Source organism: Hyperoodon ampullatus (assembly GCF_949752795.1).
Source record: "Hyperoodon ampullatus genome assembly, chromosome: 14".
In the NCBI taxonomy this organism is placed as follows: Eukaryota; Metazoa; Chordata; class Mammalia; order Artiodactyla; family Ziphiidae; genus Hyperoodon; species Hyperoodon ampullatus.
In genome coordinates this window covers 23,263,009-23,285,233 of record NC_136927.1, presented here as the reverse complement: position 1 = coordinate 23,285,233, position 22,225 = coordinate 23,263,009, and the positions used below count along the sequence as shown (strand labels likewise).

The window sequence follows — 22,225 nt, the reverse complement described above, 5'->3', positions numbered from 1 at the left end:
CTGACCGGCTGGTTCTTGTTACTCTTTTTAGCAAATGGCGGATGACGCCGGTGCTGCGGGAGGGACCGGAGGCCCTGGAGGCCCCGGGGGCCCTGGCATGGGAGGCCGTGGTGGCTTCCGCGGAGGCTTCGGCAGCGGCGTCCGGGGCCGGGGCCGGGGTCGCGGTCGGGGCCGGGGCCGAGGCCGCGGAGCTCGCGGAGGCAAGGCCGAGGACAAGGAGGTAGGTCTGCGCTATGCGCGTGAGGCAGACCCTTGGACGGCACCGGGAAGGCGGTCCTGGGCACCTGCTGCGCCTTTTCCTCTTCCAGTGGCTCCCCGTCACCAAGCTGGGCCGCTTGGTCAAGGACATGAAGATCAAGTCCCTGGAGGAAATATATCTCTTTTCTTTGCCCATCAAGGTAAACATAGGTTCTCTTTTTCTTGGGTGGGGCCTTGGCCTGGGGTCGAGGGCGCTTTGTCATTGGTTGGACATTGAGGGGTCCTAGGCTCCACCTTTGGTTTTATTAAACAGTTTTGTCACAATTTTTTTTCTTGTAGGAATCTGAGATCATTGACTTTTTCTTGGGGGCATCTCTCAAGGACGAGGTTTTGAAGATCATGCCTGTGCAAAAGCAGACCCGTGCTGGCCAGCGGACCAGGTTCAAGGTACCCCAGCCATCTTATTTTCTAGGCTGTTTCTATCAAAGGCTTTTATGAGACTCTCTCAGCTCTGCATGGTTGCACTTGTCTTCACGCGTGTGACTTTCGTAACGGGGAGAGAGAGCAAGGATCTCCTCAGGATCTCAGATAGGTCTCCTGGTGGCCAGTCTTTCCTTGAGGGGCACAACAGACCCTGTGCGGTGGGTGGCTACTGACGTTATGAAGGGCAGTGGACCACCAGCCACGTCAGTCTCTTTGCAGGCGTTTGTTGCCATTGGGGATTACAACGGGCATGTTGGTTTGGGTGTGAAGTGCTCTAAGGAGGTAGCCACTGCCATCCGTGGGGCCATCATTCTGGCCAAGCTCTCCATCGTCCCCGTGCGACGAGGCTACTGGGGGAACAAGATCGGCAAGCCCCATACCGTCCCTTGCAAGGTAGGCTGGATGGTGGTGCGAGGCAGGGCCCGCAGTGGTGCAGACTCTCCAGCCCATCTCGACTCTACCCCTTCCCAGGTGACTGGCCGCTGTGGCTCCGTGCTGGTGCGTCTCATCCCTGCCCCCAGGGGCACTGGCATCGTCTCAGCCCCTGTGCCCAAGAAACTATTGATGATGGCTGGAATTGACGACTGCTACACCTCTGCCAGGGGCTGCACTGCCACGCTGGGCAACTTCGGTAGGTGGCCCACACGTAGACTCTGGCTTCTCTCAGCTCTGCTCAGTCACATTCTGTGTGTGGTTGGTGTATTTTGAGAGAGAGAGGAAGGCCCTCCTAATGCACGACAGACTGGCCCACAGTGGCCTTTCTGTTCCTAGGAGTGCGACAGCTTCTTGCTGTAACTGGGGGTTCATCTCAGGTCAGTTCACTAATCCTCTCCTATTTTCCCTTTTTCAGCCAAGGCCACTTTTGATGCCATTTCCAAGACCTACAGTTATCTCACTCCTGATCTCTGGAAAGAGACGGTGTTCACCAAGTCTCCGTATCAGGTACTGCCTGCTCCGCTACCCTGTTAGGCAGGCCGGGCAAAGCAAAGGGTAGCAGTCTATTTGGTTACAACTAAAGCCTCTTTTTGTTTTTCTAGGAATTCACTGACCATCTTGTAAAGACCCACACCAGAGTTTCCGTGCAGAGGACCCAGGCTCCAGCTGTAGCCACCACATAGTTTTGTATAAGAAAAATAAAGTGAATGAAGCTAGTTTATATAGTTGTCTCTTGTTTTTTGGGGGGGACTGTACCATGAAGCTTGTGGGATCTTAGTTTCCGGACCAGGGGTTGAACCCGGGCCCCCAGCAGTGAAAGTGCAGAGTCCCTAACTGCTGGACCATCAGGGAACTCCCTATTCTCAAGTTTAGTGGTGGCTGAATTTGGAAGGGAAATGGGGCCAATAAGATGAGAAATCTGAATAAGGCTTATTTATCAATGTGTCAAGGCTGGGGGCTAAAGATGACACCACAGAGATTCCATTACTCTTTATTTTAGCAATAGCAACAGACACAGACACGTGAGGTGGCTCGAGTTGCCTCAGGCAGGAGCAGCCTCTTCGGTGGCTTTTCTCTCTTCCAGCATCCTCTGCTTCTGTTTTGCCAGGCACTTCCTGGCAGAATAATGGGCCCCCAGGTCATGATCTGGGAAAGAGATGGGGAGGGGAGTCATGGGCCATGATGGGAATTTGTGGTCTTTTCTCCATGCAGGGAGGGCTCAGGCAGCTAAGACAAGTTATTGAGCAGACAAGGGATGAGGTAAGATGATTTTTTTTTACAACCACCAGAGACTGGGCTAATTAGCCAAACGTTTAGTACCCAGCTGTGTGGAGACTGGAAGGAGAACTGGGAAGTGAGGTGGCAGAAGCAGGAGTAGCTGGGGGCAGGCTGGGGTGGAGCTGACTCACAGCGGTCCTGGTAGGCCTTGGCCACCTGGGTGAACTGCTCCAGCTCCTTGGCACAGTTCTGCCTGTAGCTCTCACCTTCCCTCTGCTGACAGGCCTTTAGCCTTTCCTGGATAATGTTGACGATTTCCTGATCAACTTTGCTGAAAAGAAAATGAGACAGGTGGTGAACAACAGGGGTCCCCAACCCCCAGGGCCGTGGACCACTGCCGAAGCTTCATCTGCCACTCCCCATCGCTCGCATTACTGCCTGAACCTGCCCCCCCACCGCCACCCCGTGGAAAAACTCTTCCATGAAACTGGTCTCTGGTGCCAAAAAGGTTGGGGACCGCTGGTCTAAGGTCTATAAGGATTCCCTGTACTCAGGGAAAGTAGAATGAAAGCAGGGCCTGGGAGCCCTGTGGTCTGGCCCCTCCACCCCTAGATCTGGGTTGGCCACCATCTCATGGCATCCGGAGGGAATATGCTCATTGCACAGGGCTCTCAATAGTATTCACTGACTAAGAGCAGAAGCCCAAGGGGGAGGACTCACTAGTCTCTTCTCCATTGCATTTCTGCTTCAAACATGCACAATATGTCCTTTTCCTTGCACTCAGTGATGTCCGGCACGCGGCGGAACTCACGGTGGTAGTAGTAATACCTGTTCTTGGCATGCTGCCGCTCTATAAACTCTGCAAAGAGAAAACCCCAGGTGCAAAGGGAAAACCCCAGGTCCAAAGGCCCTATTGGTTTGGACAAGCCACCGTTTGAAAGGGCTCTTAGCTTTGTATTTCTCATAAGCCGTGGAAGAGGCAGGTTTCCCAAATGTTCCCAGCTTTTACAAAGACTGGCAACTGGACTCCCAAAGAAGAGGTGTGGGCTGGCAGACAGTCCTGGAAAGGACTGGGCTACAAATGGCAATGTCTACGGTTTATGGAGAGTTTCTTGTAAGCCAGGAACCACCCTGTGTTGCATAATACATTAACTCACTTTGTCCCCACGATAACCCTATGGGGGGCAGGTCCTTTTCATTTACAGAGAGGAGACCCAGGCTCTGAGAGATGGCAGGATTCAGAGCCCGTTCTCTGCAAGCCCACACCCTGCTACAGTCCCTCCTGCCGGCCCAGCTCCCCCAGAGTACAGGGATTCCACTGTGGAGGCAAAGAGGCCCCAACAGGGAGCCACCAGCAAGGATTCCAGTCCTAGTTCTGCTACTGCTGACCTTCCGGCCTCAACTTCCCCATGGGTAAATGAACAAGTTGGACCTAGTGAGATCTCATCCATCCAGACGTATAAAACACTTTCTAAAAAACTGCTATACAAAAGAGGGAGCAGATCCACTACTGTTTTTTCCAGACCTTGGGTTGGGGTGGGGTGGGGTGGGGGTGGTTCCTCCTCCCACAAAGAGCCACCAGAGCATGCTATGCACCCCAAATGTTCTGTTGTTGAACGAATGGATTGATTAATTAGGTGCATGGATGAATCGCCTGGCACTAGTGACTAAGGGCATTATGCTCTGCCTGCTGCACCACCAAGATGGCTGAACCACAAACTGGACAACGATGGTTTAAAACGTTCACCTAGTTTGGACCAGAGATGGCGGAATTTGGGCAGCTCTCAAGCGTGGGCACACACGGAGGGCAAGTTACAGCACACGTAGGTGGAAGGGGCCTCGGCCATCAGTGACCACCCGGGCCATTTTGCAGGCATGAAAAGGGTTGGGAGAACCCCTGTACCTCAACAGCCCTCTATGACCGCCTGCTGTGCAAAACGCAGGATGCAAAGCGTGCAGGGAGAGTGGGATCTAACAAGCCTCAGGACGCAGATGACTTCCATCAGCAAACAGCCCCTAACATTTGAGCGAGGCCGGAGACCAGGGGTCCGTGGACGGCGGCAAGGGCCATACAGCAGTGAGGGCTCTTGGTGTGTGTGTGTGGGGGGGGGGTCGTCCCAAGAGGTGAGGCCTGGGGTGCAGTGGGGGTCCAGGCTGAGTGACGGGTGCGGGTGGCCCGGGAGCCGTGGGGGGGGCCCCGGGGCGCAAGGCCCGGCAGGGGCTCGTACCTCTCGCGAGGGTCACTGGCCGGTCCACGAGGAGGTCGAAAGCCTTCGTAAAATAGGTGATAGGGTTGGTCAGAGAGGTCTGCGGCGAGGGCGCCGGCGTGCGGCGCGGGGGCTCGGGGTACACATTGTTGTCCCAGCTGTCCGGCATGGCGGCGGCGCGCAGCGGCCTCGACTCTCGGACGCGCTCCCACGGCCTCCGCCTCGGTCCCGCGGCCTAGTTCGCCCACACAGAGGACAACCGGAGAGCGGCCGCGCCTGCGCAGGACGGCCGGCGCCCGCGAGGCGCCATGGGACTTGTAGTTCGCCCCGCCTCCCCAAGTGTGGCCTCGGGAGATGCTTCTCAGTGCGAGCGCCCCCGCATGGGACCGCCGCGTCATTGCACACGCGACGAGCGCCTACTGTGTGCTGGGCGCTGGTATCAGAGGTGAAGGAAACAGATCCCTATTTACATTCTAAGGGGAGACAGACACAGGAGTAAGGAAACCATTCAGTTCGATGGCGTGTAGGCACGTGCCAAGTGCAGCAGGGGGCAGGATGATGAACACAGCTGGACTCTTCTGGAGAACTCAGGCCCAAAGAGCAAATAACAAAGTCAACAGATAACACAAGCTGCCAAAGGCTGTACTCTTCCAGGAAGCCTTCCTGCATTGTCCATTCCCTACATCCCTCTCTGAGCTCCATTGTGTCTGCCAGGGCCCCTCATGGACTGGCTGATGCCACTGAGCTTGGAGAGGGGGCTGCCTGGGGCGGCACAGGAGGTAGGGTTTGCCCTCTCCACCCCCCCACCCCCCACCCCATGACTAGGGAGAAGTGGCTCCTACCCTGGGCACAGGGCACTCTGTTTTGGTTCTGAGTGTTCCATCCTGGCCCTGAGCACTGTTGTGCCCTTGAGGCAGCTTCACTGACCAGGGCCCTACTGGCCACCCTCTGTGATCTCCATACCTGGCACACCCCCTGGCTAGCACCAGGGAGGATGGGTGCTGGTCACTTCCTGCCCAGAGGCTGGGGTCAGTCATTAACTCTATGGACGCACAGAATCCAGAATCATAGTAACCTTAAATCTTCAAATCATGAACTCTTAGAAACTGTCACACTCAACTAATCATAACATTGACCTGCAATGTTGGGCTGAACGAGGGGACCCAATGGAGGTGGGCCGGAGTCATCACATGACCCGCAGTAACCAGCACGAGCTCGCCCACCAGAGGAATATGAGAAAGCAGAGTATAGTACTCAGTTAAGGGAAAGCACCCAGATGATGGCTTTCTGCTGCCACCCAGCAGTGGACGGACTCAGAGATCATGCAGCAGAAGCAGAAAAAGACAAATGAGAGGGAGGAACCCAAGCAGCTTTGTGGCTCCATGTCCAACCCTCTGGGCCTTGGCCTGTGTGGCTGGAGCCCCCACCATGTGCTCCCAGGCCCAGCACCGAGGGGGTTCCCTTTGGCCCTGAGTCTGCAACATGTCGCTCCTGTTCCTCCTTCCTTCAGGGAGCCTCTCTCCCCCAGGGACATTTCTGGGCTGAGGGGTTTACCCCTTCCCAGTGATTTTTTTCCTGCAGGACTCAGCCCAAAGTATTAAAAGTAGCTTTGTCATTCAAAAACAACAACAAAAACAAAGAATTGTAGATTTTAGTAGCATAGAATTTTAGCACCCAGGGATGCAAAATCCACAGACCTGCAGAGATATCTTAGGTCTGTAAAACTCTGATTCTACAATTACAGAACTTTATAACCATAAAATCTTTGAATTAAAAAATAAGAGATTTCAGGGACTCCCCTTGTGGTGTAGTGGTTAAGAATCTGCCTGCCAATGCAGGGGACACAGGTTCAAGCCCTGGTCCGGGAAGATCCCACATGCCGTGGAGCAACTAAGCCCATGAGCCACAACTACTGATCCTGCGCTCTAGAGCCCACAAGCCACAACTACTGAAGCCCGTGCACCTAGAGCCCGTGCTCCGCAACAAGAGAAGCCACTGTAATGAGAAGCCTGCGCACTGCAATGAAGAGTAGCTCCTGGGCTTCCCTGGTGGCACAGTGGTTGAGAATCTGCCTGCCAATTCAGGGGACACAGGTTCGAGCCCTGGTCTGGGAAGATCCCACATGCCACAGAGCAACTAGGCCCGTGAGCCACAACTACTGAGCCTGCACGTCTGGAGCTTGTGCTCCACAACAAGAGAGGCCGCGATAGTGAGAGGCCCGCGCACTGCGATGAAGAGTGGCCCCTGCTCGCCGCAAGTAGAGAAAGCCCTCACACAGAAACGAAGACCCAACACAGCCAAAAATAAATAAATAAATAAAGAGGAAAAAAAAAAAGAGTAGCTCCTGCTGGCCACAACTAGAGGAAGCCTGCACGCAGAAACGAAGACCCAACACAGCCAAAAACAAAATATAAATAAATAAATTTATTTTAAAAAAGTATAAAAAAAATTTAAGTTCATAAAATTATCTTAAGGGACTTCCCTGGTGGTGCAGTGGTTAAGACTCTGCACTCCCAGTGCAGGGGGCCCGGGTTCAATCCCTGGTCAGGGAACTAGATCCCACATGCATGCCGAAACTAAGGAGCCCGCCTGCTGCAACTAAGACCTGGTGCAACCAAATAAATAAATATTAAAAAAAAAAAGTATCCTAAGTGTTCTTGGCTCACAGCTACTAGAGTCAAGGTACCTTGATTGAATCACAGCTCTAGTGATCCTCTGGGCACAGAGCCAAACTTCCCTATCTTCCCGCCATTTGTCCAGCTCAGGCTCACAGCCTCAGGACAGCACAGGAATCTGCTCTGCTTCAAGGCCAGCAAACTGGACTCAGACCCTCCTAATGGCAGCTGCCCAAGGGAAGCTCCCCAACCCAAGTTCCTAAACCCCCTACCAGGCCAAGCTGTTCCTGTCTTGGAGGGTCACACAAAGCAGAAAAGTGTGTGACCCAGTCCCAGGACCCTTGAGGAAACGAGTGCCAGCCCTAGCTCCAGGTGCACCCCCCCAGGCTGCCCAGGCTGCCCCCCTTCGCCCTGCCCTGGGCCAGGCCCGCTCCTGACACCAGAGCCCACATCCGCCACAGGAGATGACAGAGCTCCCCTGCCAGGGGCTAAATCTGGGATCTGGCTGCTGTGCGTCCTGGCCCTGCCACTTGACCTCCGACGCCTGGTGAGGTGGCCCCTTCCCTTCCTAACCTGCAGAGACAGGCCTCTATGGTCAGTGGGCTGGTGGGAGGGGGGTTGGGGGGAAGCACGCCAGCTTCCTGGCGAGGGGCAGGTGGGCTTCTGGGATCTATCCCAGCAGAGAAGGTCCTTGGACCTGTGACAGAATAAGTGATTAGAGGGGCAGCAGGGGGCCCAAGCTCTGGCTTCCAGGCCTAGGACAGGCAAACAGAGGGACAGATGGCAGCGGCCCCCTGCCTCTGTGGCCTTGGCCGCGGTGTGGACCTGCCTCTTCTGGGCCCAGCCAGGCAGGGCCAGGCCACTGAGACGGGAAGCCCACGGGTGAGGGGGGCTGCCGCTGGCTCTGTCCCTAAGACACTGCCCTTGGAGAGGTTTCCCTCCTTCCTTGTGGACAGATGCAGGCCCTGAGGGCCACCAGGTCTCAGCCTGGGGTCTCTAGCTCACTTCCGGTCTGGTCTCTGGGACCGCCCAGCTGTACCCAGCAGGGAGACCCCAGCTCTGATCTCCCTCCCCTTCTGTCCCCAGTCCCACCGGAAGTTCTCTGCCCCTCGGCATGGACAACTGGGCTTCCTGCCACACAAGAGGAGCCGCCGGCACCGGGGCAAGGTGAAGACGTGGCCTCGGGACGACCCCAGCCGGCCCGTGCACCTCACGGCCTTCCTGGGCTACAAGGCTGGCATGACACACACTCTGCGGGAGGTGCACCGGCCAGGGCTCAGTGAGTGGCCTCTAGGGGCCCATGGGGGGCGGGCCGAGCACCCCCGACCGCCAGAAGATCTGGAGGTCCTTCCAGAGGCTAGGAGCCACAACTGGGCTTCTGGAGGGGAAACAGCCCCAGAAGGGGCCAGGCCCCGCCCATGGGCACCTCAGTCAGAACGTTGACTGCTGGCCGTGCCTCAAGAACCCATCTGTCATTGCCCCAGTTTACAGATGAGGAAATAAAGCGGTTATGAAACTTGTAGAAGCTAAGATTCAAGGGCAGGTGCCCCTACACACTTCCGGTTTTGAGATCATCGTAGTGTGGTTATAAGAAATAATACAGAGGGATCCCATGCACCCTTTACCCAGTTTCCCCAATGGAAACATCTCTTAAAACCATGGTAATATGTCATAGCTGGATAATGACATGGATACACCCTACTCATCTTATGCTGGATTCTCCTGAATAAGATGTGTGTTTATTTAGTTCTATGGTTCTGTCACGTGTAAATGACAGGTTCTGTCATGTGTAAATGCGTGTACCCACCACCTTGGAACGTCCCATTCCCACAACAGTCCCTCCTGTTGCCCTATTATAGCCACAGCCACCACCCCCCAACCTTCTGGCAACCACTCATCTGTTCTCCATCTCTCCTAAAGTATATATTTTTTGGCTGCGCCACGCGGCTTGCAGGATCTTAGTTCCCTGACCAGGGATCGAACCCAGGCCCTCGGCAGTGAAAGTGCCAAGTCCTAACCCCTGGACCGCCAGGGAATTCCCCTAATATATATATTTTAAGCATATACTTCTTTAACTTCGGATCAGCCTCATTAATAACATCTATAAAATCATGGGTTTAGGACAAGTCTTAGGTTTTGTTCTAGAACTCATCCACATACATTCATAGTGCCCATTTGTACTCCCCTAGAGGATGACCAACCCTACCCTTTGGGGGACGCTGCTCTGGCTGTGGCTCTCCTGGCCCACTCCTGGGCGGTCTGGTGGGGAAACCGAGGCAGGAGCAGGTCAGGCCTTACCTGAGCTGAGTCAGAGCTACTGTGGACACCTGTGGGGTCTTGCCCAGCAGTGGCTCCACACACAGGGCAGAGCAGGGAGAGAAGGGTCGGGAGTGGGGAGGCTCAGGGCTGGAAGTCAGGGGCCTGCTCACAGGGGCCTCTGTCCGCAACAGCCCTGGGGCTCTGGCGCTGGGTCCTCCCGCGGGCAGGTTGGGCTGTGGTCGGCACTTCCACCCCTTTCCCCTCTGCATGGAACTCCCCATGGGACTCGGAGGCCCCCCTCCACGCCTCTGTCTCTGGGTTTCGTTCAGAAATTTCCAAGCGGGAAGAGGTGGAGGCGGTAACGATTGTGGAGACACCGCCTCTGGTGGTGGTGGGCGTGGTGGGCTACGTGGCCACCCCGCGAGGCCTGCGGAGCTTCAAGACCATTTTTGCGGAACATCTCAGCGACGAGTGCCGCCGCCGCTTCTACAAGGACTGGTGAGGGCCCCGTGGGGATGCCGGGTGGTTGGGCAGGAGGAGGAGTGTCAGCAGTGTGTGGAAAGCAGGAAAGTGTGTGTGTGTGTGTGTGTGTGTGTGTATGCGTGTGAATGTGTGATGCCTTCCCTCCAATAAAAGACAAGGACTAGAGGGCTGGAGAGGAAATTAATTAGAGGAAAAAGGAAAGCAAACATTCTCATCCTCAGGGTGAACTAAGGAACTAATCTGATGGAATGTCAGAGTTGGTTCCGAGCTTCCTAGCAGCCAGGGTGAAAAGGGAAATAGCCAACTGACAAGCTCTTTTCATCAGAAAGAAGGGCATCCTTAGGCCTCAAATCTTCCCTGGCATTAAGTCCAGAAAGGGAAGGTGCCCCTGCCTGAGGAACCTCACAGACACCCCCTTCCATATGGAGGCAGAGGCACATGTAGCCTCCATGGGAAGCGAGGATCTTGGACCCTAGTGTCAGATCAGGCTGTGTGACCACAGGCAAGCTGACTGACCTTTTAGAACCTCACCTCACCCCCACCACACACACACACACACACACACACACTCCCCACAGACACCATCAAATGGGAACAGGAGAGGTCCCCGCCTCTTGGGGCAGCCCTGGGGATGAGCTGAGCAGAGTGTGTCAAGTGCTCAGCACAGGGAAAGAGCTCAGCGAACACCAGCTGGCCTTGTTTTTGCTGCTGCAATTGTGATCAACTTGCCCCTCATCTGACCTCTGTGAACCTCGGTTTCTTCATCTGTAGGATGGGGATAATGATGTCCACCTTCCAGCATCCTGGCAAGGGTTAGGAATGACGGGGTGTGGGGCCTAGCCAGTCCTGACTGTTCGCTTTAGAAGTGGGTTCAGCAGCCATGGCAAAGTGGGCACGTGGCAGTGGCTGTCTGGCACATCCCTTCCCTGGGCTCCTGCACATCTGCTCACTCTCAGTCCCAGGAGGCAGGGAGGGTACCCACTTTATGGAGGAGGAAACTGAGGCCTAGAGAGGGAAAGACAGTCTGTGCTTAAGGAGGGCGCCCGGAACCAGGCCAGGGACCCCAGGGGCCCAGCAATGCCTCCCCTGGGAAGGGGAGGAGGGAGGAGGGGGACATCTAAGCCCATGCTTGGTAGGATACAGTGGAGGCTGCCGTGCTGGCCGTGCTGAGCACCCTCTGTGCATGGCTCAGGCACAAGAGCAAGAAAAAAGCCTTCACCAAGGCCTGCAGGAGGTGGCGCGACGCCGACGGCAAGAAGCAGCTACAGAGGGACTTTGCTGCCATGAAAAAGTACTGCAAGGTCATCCGGGTCATCGTCCACACCCAGGTCAGCCCCTACCCCCTGGTCCACACTGGTCAGCCAGTCCACCCCCTGGGCCCACCCTCCCTCAGCCTGGCTTCCAGGAGCCCTGGCAAATGTCAGCCTAAAAATACTGCGAGCCCCGGGCATAGGCCCAAAGTGTCGGCTGACCAGCCAGCCGCCTGCAGCCCCGGGGATGGGGTGCTGGGCAGCAGTGCACTCTGAGGGCTGTGGGGTACTGGCTACACCCAGCAGTCAACCAAGGCCCTGAAATGCTCCAAAGGTCCAGGATCGCCTGCCCAGTGTTGGGTGTGGGGGGCCGGCCGCCTCTGTTTGGGGTCTGGCACGTGTGGGTGTGAATCAACATTCGTAAGTGGGGTCTGGCTTCGTGTGGGCTGACAGGTTACATATATCCTCTGGCTTTTTCTGGAAGGTTCAGGGAAGCCTTCCCAGGCCCGGAGCAGTGACCCTCCCCACCTGCCTGAGTTACTCTCACACTTGCAGTTCCTGGTTACGTGTGTCATTGGTTAACATCCATCTCCCTCCATAGACTTGAGCTCCATGGGGGCAGGGGTCACAGCTTCCTGCTCACTGCTGTACCAAACCCCCCAGGAGGCTTATATGCAACAGGTCCTCCATCAGTACTGGTTGAGCCCTATGCTGTGACCTAACCGCGTCCCTGCTTCCACCTCACACAGCAGCAGCCAGAGATGTTTAAAATGTTCATCAGATCATGTCACACCCTGCACTTGGAATAAAGCCCAAGCTACTCCCTATGAGACCTGCCTGGCCAGGCCCCTGCTCACCTATCACCGTCCTGAACCCTCCTCCCTGTTCACCACAGTCCAGACACACTGGTCTCGTTTCTGTCCCACCAACCACCGCGCCCCCATCTTCCCTGCCACAAGGCCTTTGCATATGCGGTTCCCTCTGCCCCCAAAGCTCTCAGATCTTCACCTAGTGGTTCCTTCTTGCCATTGATGTCACCTCCTCAGAGAGGCCCTCCTTTACCACCCTCATGTGCAATAACTGTCCCCTCCACCCTCAATATTTCATCACAACACTTAGGCCTATCCAAGAGTTTACTTGGTTTCTGCCGCCCAACTAGATGGTGGCTCCATGGGGGCCAGGACGCTGTCTGCCTCATTCCATGCTGCATCCCCAGTGCCTCGCACAGAACGTGGCATATAGGCACACCAGAGCATGGGATCATCTGTTGAATGAATGCGTGCGTGAAAGTCTGCCAGGGGTCACCAGCTGGCCATGTCGTGTCGGCAAATGGGGGTGTGTGTGACTTTCTGGGAACTGACTGGCCGTGCCATGTCTTACAGATGAAGCTTCTGCCCTTCCGGCAGAAGAAGGCTCACATCATGGAGATCCAGCTGAATGGCGGCACGGTGGCTGAGAAGGTGGCCTGGGCCCAGGCCCGGCTGGAGAAGCAGGTGCCAGTGCACAGCGTGTTCAGCCAGAGTGAGGTCATTGATGTCATTGCCGTCACCAAGGGCAGGGGCATCAAAGGTAGGGCTGGGTGGGGATGGCGGCTCCAGGAAGGCTGCCTGGAGGAGGTGGGGGCCAAACTGGCCTCTAAGCCACCCGTCCCTCCCACCTGCAGGGGTCACGAGCCGCTGGCATACCAAGAAGCTGCCGAGGAAGACCCATAAGGGGCTGCGCAAGGTGGCCTGCATTGGTGCCTGGCACCCTGCCCGCGTGGGCTGCTCCATCGCCCGGGCTGGGCAGAAGGGCTACCATCACCGCACAGAGCTCAACAAGAAGGTGTGTCCGCAGGCCTGGTTTGAGGGGGGATGCCCGTGACCACACCCCAGTGAGTGGGGTGCATGACCCAGATGCTGCCTGGCCCCCTAAGGCTCTGAAATGCCCCCACCAGCGCCTGGGTCTAAGCCCACATTCTGATGGGTGTGGGCATCTTGCCAGCCCCAGAGGCTACCTGCTGTCCCCAATGTGCCCTGTGCTCCTGGCAGATCTACCGCATCGGCCGGGGGCTGCACACGGAGGACGGGAAGGTGGTTAAGAACAACGCATCCACCAGCTACGATGTGACCGACAAATCCATCACACCACTGGTGAGGGTGGGCCGCCAGTTTGGCTAAGGGGCCTGGTGTGCATGTGTGGGGCAGGCCTGTGGGGTGCTGCCCTCCCCCAAGAGCTCAGGCACCAGGGTGGACCGCCTGGGTGGACCAAACCCCTGCTGTTCCTGCATTCTCAGAGCCACCACTGCAGACAGCTCATCCTCCAGCTGCTGTCACAGGGTGCGGAGTGCAGCAGCTCCGACTGTGACCTTAGAGTCAGGCTGCCTGGCCTCAAACCCCAGATGCAGTGTGTAGCAGCTGCAGGGCCTGGAGCAAGTGACTTCATCCCTCTGAGCCTCAGTTTCCCCCCTCTGTAAAATGCAGATTTTTAAATAAGATAATCACGGGAAGGACTTAGGGTGTGGCTCAGATGCTGCCCTGATTAATGATCGAGAATGTCACCCTAGGCCAGGGGAGTTCTCCTAGGGCCCCCAGCTGCCTCCTAACCCAGCAGCCCCTTTCCTGGACCCACCTTCCCACAGGGTGGCTTCCCCCACTACGGGGAAGTCAACAATGACTTCATCATGCTGAAAGGTTGCATCGCGGGCACCAAGAAGAGGGTCATCACGCTGAGGAAGGTCAGTGCCAGGTGGTGAGCTGGGGAGTGGGAGCCCCATGGGCCTTGGGGGAGTTGGGGGTCTGGTCTGCCCTGTCCTCCAGACTGCTTCAGGAGGGGTGGGGATGGGGAAAGCAAAGAGGGAGAGGTTCTAACAGAATCTGGGTGAACGAGACCTTCCTGACTGGGGGTAATGGGAGGGGCTGAGTGGGGACCTCCTACGGTGACAGCTCCCCTCTCCCACCGGCCGCAGTCCCTCCTGGTGCACCACAGCCGCAGGGCCCTGGAGAACATCGAGCTCAAGTTCATTGACACCACCTCCAAGTTTGGCCATGGCCGCTTCCAGACAGCCCAAGAGAAGAGGGTCTTCATGGTGAGCCCACCAGCCTTGCTCTCTGGGGCTCCGACACCACATCCTACCTGCCCCAGAGCGGGGAAGCTGAGCAGATGGGGGTGGCACGCATGTCCCTGCACTCATCCACAGGAGGGGGCTTTTAGGGGTCCAGTCCTGGGCACTGATTCTTGCCAGAAAGGAAGTAGGGGAGGAACCAGTGGGAGAGGGCGCAGGGCCGACTCCGCGTAACCCAGGCGGTTGGCTGGACCCCTGTGACTAACGCTCCTCCTGTCCCTCGCCCACCAGGGTCCCCAGAAGAAGCATCTTGAGAAGGAAAAGCCGGAAACCTCGGGAGACTTGTAGGCAGGATGGGATGGAGCGAGCCTGAAAGAAGCGCGGCGCAACCCCTGCCTGTCCCCTTGTCTAATAAAAGTCAGAGACAACTCTTCCCGCGGTGTCTCAGAGTTGGGGGGCACGGAAAGGCTGGTCAACGGCCGGCAGCCCGGGGCTTAGCGCCGGGAAACGACGAGAGCGTACGCGGCTCACCGTGTACCGCAGCAGCCACCCCAAACCCAGCGCAGCTCAGTAGCTCGCCCTGCCGCTAGGGGCAGGGCGGCAGGGGAGGGGCCGCGGGGACCGCTCAGGAGTGGTCCTTAGTGGTGGGCGGGGCCTGCTGGAAGACGGAGGGGGCAGGTCCTCGGGAGGGGGCGGGGTCTCCTGGAGGCGGAAGCCGGAACCCCAGTCCCGGGGTGGGATTGGTCCGTGGAAAGGGCGGGTCAACGGGAGGCGGGCCCTGCGAGGGTGTCTCGCACTTCTGGACGTGATTGGTCCCCTGGGGGGGCGGGGCCTCGGGCGCCGGGGCAGGTCCGGGATCCGAGGGGGATTGGTTCTCGGGAGGCGGGCAGGAGGCGGGCACAAGCACCGGGTCGTAGGTCTGTGGCCTCGGATCTGTCGGAGGCGGCGATTGTGCAGCGGTCCCGCCGGCGCCATGTCGTTCTGCAGCTTCTTCGGGGGCGAGGTTTTCCAGAACCACTTTGAGCCGGGTACGACCTGTGACCTCCTGGAGGACAGCGGGGGCGGGGACGCGTATTAGAGGGGGCGTCGCAGCCCTCCGGGTGGCGATGGAGCCCCGGAGTCCCGGGAACGGGGGCCGAGTGTGACCGCGCGGGGAGGAACGCATTTGGGTAAAGGGGATACAGAGGAGGGAGGAGTTGGGGGTTCCGGAGAGTAGGGGTACTTGAGGGGAGAGGGACATTGGAGAGAGGGTGTTGCTGTCCTCGAGGAGGACAGACCTTGAGTGTGAGCGTGGCCTTTTCCGAGGAAATCTGCGGGGTCAAGGTATGGGGGTGGTGACGCCGTTGCGGGTATCCGGGTCAGGATCGGAACTTTAGGGGGAGGCGGTGGAAGGTCTTGTCCAGGGGCAGCTCCTGTGACTGGCCTGCCTCTCCTTGTGGCATCCTCCTGATATTACCCCAGCCTTTTCTTCTCCCCGGTTCCCCAGACCTGCGGGGTAAGCTGGAAAGCACGTCTTGTTGGGATCCAAATGTGACCGCCTGGGTGCCTCCCCCCCCTGCCCAGGGCCCCAGGTTTGGGTAACCAGGAGTGCTGCTAGGCTGCCAATGGCCAGTGAAGTTTGACTGGACAGCCTGGGTCAGGTAGGAGGGGTGGAAGGTAGGGGGTGAGTGGTTGGTTTGGGGGCATGGCCGGCCATCAGCCCTGGCCCCAGGCTTTGAGAGGCCCAGATGAATCCCCTTCTGGGCTGTGCTGCCTGGTCATGGCCTAATTTGGTAAAAATATGCCCATAGGCAAGACTAGGGCAGCGACCTACCCCTGGATGGGATTTGTTGGGTGTCAGCCCTCGAGGGGGCTGGGATGTGACACCCTGCGTCTCTGTGAGCCAGCTGTGACATAGGACCCTCTGGGCAAAGTCCTCCCTTCAGACTCTCTGGCTGTGGGACTCCAGGTTGTCCTCAGGCTACTCTGCCAAGCTGGAAGCTCCACTCCCACAGCAGCTCCTGTTTCCTCTTTTCTTCCCCAAGTTACTGGTAAAGGCTGAGTAGGTCACAGACTCCAGGGCAGGCTGTCTCCAGGCCAGGCAGGGGGCGAAGGGTGACTCAGTACCCCTCGAGGGACCCCCAAGCAGTTTCCTGTTCTGCGAGTCAGTTTTGCAACCTTTCTTTTTCCCCCCTCAGGGTGATCTTTTGGAGGTAGGTTAAAACTCAACCTTCTCCCTGGCGCTCTGTCTTCCTGGGCCCTCTGTCTGACTGGAGGTCTTTTGCTGGGATCAGTCTTTTCCTGCTTGGAGAGCAGGCTGGTGTCTGGGCATCCACCTTACGGCTTCTTTGGGCAGAGGGAGGTCCACGTGGGAAGGGAGGGGGGCTAGTGGTGGTGCTGGCCATGCCACAGCCCCCGCTGTGTGGGGCCTGCTTGTGTGTGAGGGGCAGAGCTGTGTCCTCATCAGACTGCCTGGGTTCCTTCCTGGCTGCACACCCTGTAGCTGAGCGTTTTGCATCCCTGAGCCTCAGCTTCCTCATCTGTAAAATGGGAACGTCTGCATTACAGGGCTGTTAAGAAGAGTGAAAGAAATAAGTGTGAAAGTGGCTCTCCTGGTCTCTGGCACAGGCTCAGAACCGCTAAATGTGAGCTCCATGCTGTGTCTCCCCCACAGAGCCGATACCCAGGCTTATGGGTGGTGGGTGGGTGAGTGGGGAGGGTGCGCAGCCCACCTTGTAACCGGAGTGCTGCTGTCCTCTCCTGGGTTCAAGGATTTAGGTGCTCACCCCCGAGGCGCTGGAGCCAGCATCTCTGCTCTTACCTTCCCTTCCGCCCCAGGCATCTACGTGTGTGCCCAATGTGGCTATGAGCTGTTTTCCAGCCGCTCAAAGTATGCACACTCATCCCCATGGCCGGCCTTCACCGAGACCATCCATGCTGACAGTGTGGCCAAGCGTCCAGAGCACAATCAGCCTAGAGCCTTAAAGGTGGGTGGTAGCAACTGGGGGGCGGTGAGGAGGTGTAAGCCAGGGGGGTCCTGAGAGCCCCCTACCCCTTCCTGCTGTTCCCCCTACAGCTGTAGGGGCCTAGGGTCTGTCTATTCCAGGCCTCTGGCTTCAGCCAGGGAAGCTGACACCCCAAACTATTGGGAGAGCCTGGGGTCCTGGTGGGAACAGGGAAACAAGATGGTTTTCCGGGGCAGGTTCTGGGCCAAGGCCAACCTCTCATGCCAACAGTTACCTTGGGAAATAGGCATGGGGAGGACCCCATGTGCTGGTGGCAGCAGGGGCCATGGCTGCAGCTGTTTTCATGGCTGTCTTGTGGTCTTCCCAGGTGTCCTGTGGCAGATGTGGCAATGGGCTGGGCCATGAGTTCCTGAACGATGGCCCCAAGCGTGGACAGTCCCGCTTCTGAATATTCAGCAGCTCACTGAAGTTCATCCCTAAAGGTGAGCTTGTCTGCCGGCAGCTGGGCACAGATCTGTGTATGAGCCTTTAGAGGCCCAGGGGCACACTGTTCTCATGCACTTACAGTGACAAAGCATGGGGGCACCAAAGCGCGCTGCCCAGGTCCACTGGAAGGTGGCTGTGGGACAGGGACAAAGGGCAGATGTCCTGCCTCCTGCATCTGGTTGATCACGTGCAGGGCGGTGCGGAGGTTGAGTTCTGGGGCTGTGCAGCTGCAGGCTTGCTCGTCAGCCTCTCTGAGCCTCCTCATCTTCTGTGTAGTGGGCGTGATGGCAGAGCCTCCTTTACAGGCCCGTTAAGACTGGCTGCATGGGGCTTCCCTGGTGGCGCAGTGGTTGAGAGTCCGCCTGCCGATGCAGGGGACACGGGTTCGTGCCCCAGTCTGGGAAGATCCCACATGCCGCAGAGCGGCTAGGCCCGTGAGCCATGGCCACTGAGCCTGTGCTCCGGAGCCTGTGCTCCGCAAGGGGAGAGGCCACAACAGTGAGAGGCCCGCCTATCGCAAAAAAAAAAAAAAAAAAAGACTGGCTGCATGAAAGTGCACTGGGGTCTGGAGTGTAGTAGGGGCTCAGTAAATATGTGCTCCTGTTGGCAATATTCTTATCACTGGTAGATTGTTTGGGAGCTGTTTTTCATTTGTGTGTGTTTTATCTGAGCTCAGCCTCCTCTCTGGCCCATTGCTCTCTGCCTGCATCCCCAGCCGCCCTCTGGACTCCTTCGCACTCTTTATAGCTCAAATCCCTCTCCTCATTTGCTGCCCGCAAGACTGCGGCCAGTCCCTAGTCTCAGTTTTATCCTCTGTAAAACGGGGTTGCTAACAGCACCTGCTCGCTGCCCTCACTGTGGGGTTAAGTGAGGCTGTCTGTGAGGGCCAGTGCGTGATAAATGTTTGATAATGCTTTTGTCCTTTTGTAGCTATTTGTCCTCCGGTACGTGTGGAGGAAAGACAGACTCTGGGTTCTCCTGCAGATCTCAGGGAAAGAACTGGGCACAGAGACACCCCCAGGCTGAGGGTCTGGGTCCTCCCAGCTCGCTTGGTCTGCAGGCTGCAGCGGGAGTGGGCTGGGCCAGGGAACGGTGTCTGAAACCTAAGTTAGCAGCGACTTGTTTTTGTTTTTCTCTCCCCTCCCTCATTTCTTTCAGGCAAAGAAACTTCTGCCTCCCAGGGACAGTAGGTGGGCAGCCCACACCCAACCCAGATGGACACTGCTTTGTGGCCACACTCTGGACATCCCACCTTAGAAGTGGAACCCCAGACATTTGGACAGGGGAGTGGGGGGGAGAGGGATAGCTGAAACATCAGGAAGGTTCCCGAGGCCTTGCCTCCGAACAGGCTAGGAGAAGGGAAGAGGCTGGGAAAAGGAGAAGGCTACACTTGGCTGCCAGGGGGTGCCTGGAGGCCCCACTGTCGGCTCTCACAGGAGTCTCAGGGAGGGGGCTCTAGGCCTGGCTCGTCTTAGAGTGATGGTGCAGCCTCTACCTTCTCTCCTCAGCCCGCTGCCCCCTCCCTGCCTGTCTGGACTCACCCCCGTGAGGCCCAGTTCTGAGATGGTCTCTGACCCTCGCTGAAGCTCTTGCCCGTCTCCAGCAGGCTGTGCTAGGAGAGAGAACGCAAACAAGGGCGGCCCCAGTTGGCTGCTCCAGCCCCGGTCACTCTATGATTTTCTCTGACTAAACCCTTCCAGGCAGCCAGAGTGGTGATGATCTGTGACCCGCTGGGGGAGCAGGCAGAGGGGACAGATCTCTGGCCTCTCGGTTACGAAAGGAGAAATCCCGAACCCTGTTGCACCATCTGTGTGGATGCTGCTTGCCCCACTCAGGCTTAGGAAAGCAGCTATTGCTCCATCACCTTGACTGTGCAAGGCTGGGGACACCAGAGCTCACAGCCTACAGTTCACCGCTTCTGGGGACACAGTGACTGTGCCTCACTGCACATGCTCTGAGGGTCCTGCCATCAGGGAGGGTGGGCGAAGCCCCTTCCATCTTGAATCCTCTTTGGAGTAATCAGGAAGAGATCAATAAACAAACAGAACCCAGGCTTGCTGTCTTTATTAACAACATCAGGGACGCCAGGACCCAGGGTCAGGCTTTGCACAGCTGTTTCACTTGTTCCACAAATAGTTATTGAGCTCAGTGTCAGGCTGTAGCTTCAGTGCTTGAGATGCAGCCATGAGAAAGGCAGATGGGGCCTGCCCTTAAGGTCTTTTTTTTTTTTTTTTTTTTGGTACGCGGGCCTCTCACTGCTGTGGCCTCTCCCGTTGCGGAGCACAGGCTCTGGACGCGCAGACTCAGCAGCCATGGCTCATGAGCCCAGCCGCCCCGCGGCATGTGGGACCCTCCCGGACCAGGGCACGAACCCATGTCCCCTGCATTGGCAGGCGGACTCCCAACCACTGCACCACCAGGGAAGCCCTATTCCTAGGTATTTTATTCTTTTTGTTGCAATGGTAAATGGGAGTGTTTCCTTAGTTTCTCTTTCAGATTTTTCATCATTAGTGTATAGGAATGCAAGAGATTTCTGTGCATTAATTTTGTATCCTGCAACTCTACCAAATTCATTGATTAGCTCTAGTAGTTTTCTGGTGGCATCTTTAGGATTCTCTATGTATAGTATCATGTCATCTGCAAACAATGACAGTTTTTCTTTTCCAATTTGTATTCCTTTTATTTCTTTTTCTCTGATTGCTGTGGCTAGGACTTCCAAAACTATGTTGAATAATAGTGGTGAGAGTGGACATCCTTGTCTTGTTCCTGATCTTAGAGGAAATGCTTTCAGTTTTTCACCATTGAGAATGATGTTTGCTGTGGGTTTGTCATATATGGCCTTTATTATGTTGAGGTAGGTTCCCTCTATGCCCACTTTCTGGAGAGTTTTTATCATAAATGGGTGTTGAATTTTGCCAAAAGCTTTTCCTGCATCTATTGAGATGATCATATGGTTTTTATTCTTCAGTTTGTTAATACGATGTATCACATAGATTGATTTGCGTGTATTGAAGAATCCTTGCATCCCACTTGATCATGGTGTATGATCCTTTTAATGTGTTGTTGGATTCTGTTTGCTAGTATTTTGTTGAGGATTTTTGCATCTATATTCATCAGTGATATTGGTCTGTAATTTTCTTTTTTTGTAGTATCTTTGTCTGGTGTTGGTATCAGGGTGATGGTGGCCTCATAGAATGAGTTTGGGAGTGTTCCTTCCTCTGCAATTTTTTGGATGAGTTTGAGAAGGGTGGGTGTTAGCTCTTCTCTAAATGTTTGATAGAATTCACCTGTGAAGCCATCTGGCCCTGGACTTTTGTTTGTTGGAAGATTTTTAATCACAGTTTCAATTTCATTACTTGTGAGTGGTCTGTTCATATTTTCTATTTCTTCCTGGTTCAGTCTTGGAAGGTTATACTTTTCTAAGAATTTGTCCATTTCTTCCAGGTTGTCCATTTTATTGGCATAGAGCTGCTTGTAGTAGTCTCTTAGGATGCTTTGTATTTCTGAAGTGTCTGTTGTAACTTCTCCTTTTTCATTTCTAATTTTATTGATTTGAGTCCTCTCCCTCTTTTTCTTGATGAGTCTGGCTAATGGTTTATCAATTTTGTTTATCTTCTCAAAGAACCAGCTTTTAGTTTTATTGATCTTTGCTATTGTTTTCTTTGTTTCTATTTCATTTATTTCTGCACTGATCTTTATGATTTCTTTCCTTCTGCTAACTTTGGGTTTTGTTTGTTCTTCTTTCTCTAGTTCCTTTAGGAGTAAGGTTAGATTGTTTATTTGAGATTTTTCTTGTTTCTTGAGGTAGGCTTGTTTAGCTATAAACTTCCCTCTTAGAACTGGTTTTGCTGCAGCCCATAGGTTTTCGATTGTCGTGTTTTCATTGTCATTTGTCTCTAGGTATTTTCTGATTTCCTCTTTGATTTCTTCAGTGATCTCTTGGTTATTTAGTAATGTATTGTTTAGCCTCCATGTGTTTGTGTTTTTTATGTTTTTTTCCCTGTAATTCATTTCTAATCTCATAGTGTTGTGGTCAGAAAAAGATGCTTGGTATGATTTCAATTTTCTTAAATTTACTGAGGCTTGATTTGTGACCCAAGACGTGATCTATCCTGGAGAATGTTCCATGCGCACTTGAGAAGAAAGTGTAATCTGTTTTTGGATGGAATGTCCTGTAAATATCAATTAAATCTATCTGGTCTATTGTGTAATTTAAAGCTTCTGTTTCCTTATTTATTTTCATTTTGGATGATCTGTCCATTGGTGTAAGTGAGGTGTTAGAGTCCCCCACTATTATTGTGTTACTGTCAATTTCCTCTTTTATAGCTGTTAGCAGTTGCCTTATGTATTGAGGGGCTCCTGTGTTGGGTGCATATATATTTATAATTGTTATATCTTCTTATTGGATTGATCCCTTGATCATTATGTAGTGTCCTTCCTTGTCTCTTGTAACATTCTTTATTTTAAAGTCTATTTTATCTGGTATGAGTATTGCTACTCCAGCTTTCTTTTGATTTCCATTTGCACGGAATACCTTTTTCCATCCCCTCACTTTCAGTCTGTATGTGTCCCTAGGTCTGAAGTGGGTCTCTTGTAGACAGCA

At 55.2% G+C, this 22,225-nt stretch overlaps 4 protein-coding genes across 6 annotated transcripts; 3 read left to right on the top strand and 1 right to left on the bottom strand.

Moving 5' to 3' along the window:
• Positions 1-14: 14 nt before the first annotated feature.
• On the top strand, positions 15-1,837 carry RPS2 (ribosomal protein S2). Of its 2 annotated transcripts, XM_079720238.1 has the most exons (7): positions 17-220; positions 309-398; positions 538-645; positions 901-1,074; positions 1,153-1,312; positions 1,532-1,623; positions 1,719-1,837. In XM_079720238.1, the coding sequence occupies exons 1-7, from the start codon at positions 35-37 to the stop codon at positions 1,797-1,799; spliced, it is 891 nt and encodes a 296-aa protein (XP_079576364.1). In that variant the 5' UTR covers positions 17-34; the 3' UTR covers positions 1,800-1,837. The 2 variants fall into 2 exon arrangements, with proteins under 2 accessions (XP_079576365.1, XP_079576364.1); XM_079720239.1 differs by lacking the exon at positions 901-1,074 and having other exon boundaries at positions 15-220.
• A 256-nt stretch (positions 1,838-2,093) lies between these two features.
• On the bottom strand, positions 2,094-4,780 carry NDUFB10 (NADH:ubiquinone oxidoreductase subunit B10). 2 transcript variants are annotated; one of them, XM_079719606.1, is made up of 4 exons: positions 4,563-4,780; positions 3,055-3,193; positions 2,526-2,665; positions 2,094-2,262 (listed from the first exon to the last, which is right to left on the bottom strand). In XM_079719606.1, the coding sequence occupies exons 1-4, from the start codon at positions 4,708-4,710 to the stop codon at positions 2,159-2,161; spliced, it is 531 nt and encodes a 176-aa protein (XP_079575732.1). In that variant the 5' UTR covers positions 4,711-4,780; the 3' UTR covers positions 2,094-2,158. The 2 variants fall into 2 exon arrangements, with proteins under 2 accessions (XP_079575732.1, XP_079575733.1); XM_079719607.1 differs by having other exon boundaries at positions 2,601-2,665.
• RPL3L (ribosomal protein L3 like) lies at positions 4,709-14,539 on the top strand (the record flags this gene model as incomplete). Its single annotated transcript, XM_079718977.1, has 12 exons — positions 4,709-4,766; positions 4,882-4,986; positions 5,256-5,320; positions 8,243-8,435; positions 9,745-9,913; positions 11,091-11,226; positions 12,531-12,717; positions 12,812-12,972; positions 13,179-13,280; positions 13,769-13,864; positions 14,096-14,215; positions 14,483-14,539. 12 exons carry the CDS (start codon positions 4,709-4,711, stop codon positions 14,537-14,539), a joined length of 1,449 nt encoding a protein of 482 aa, XP_079575103.1.
• Positions 14,540-15,161: 622 nt separating this feature from the next.
• On the top strand, positions 15,162-18,812 carry MSRB1 (methionine sulfoxide reductase B1; the record flags this gene model as incomplete). Its single annotated transcript, XM_079719885.1, has 4 exons — positions 15,162-15,219; positions 17,009-17,157; positions 17,504-17,618; positions 18,781-18,812. The coding sequence occupies exons 1-4, from the start codon at positions 15,165-15,167 to the stop codon at positions 18,810-18,812; spliced, it is 351 nt and encodes a 116-aa protein (XP_079576011.1). The 5' UTR covers positions 15,162-15,164.
• Positions 18,813-22,225: the final 3,413 nt, after the last annotated feature.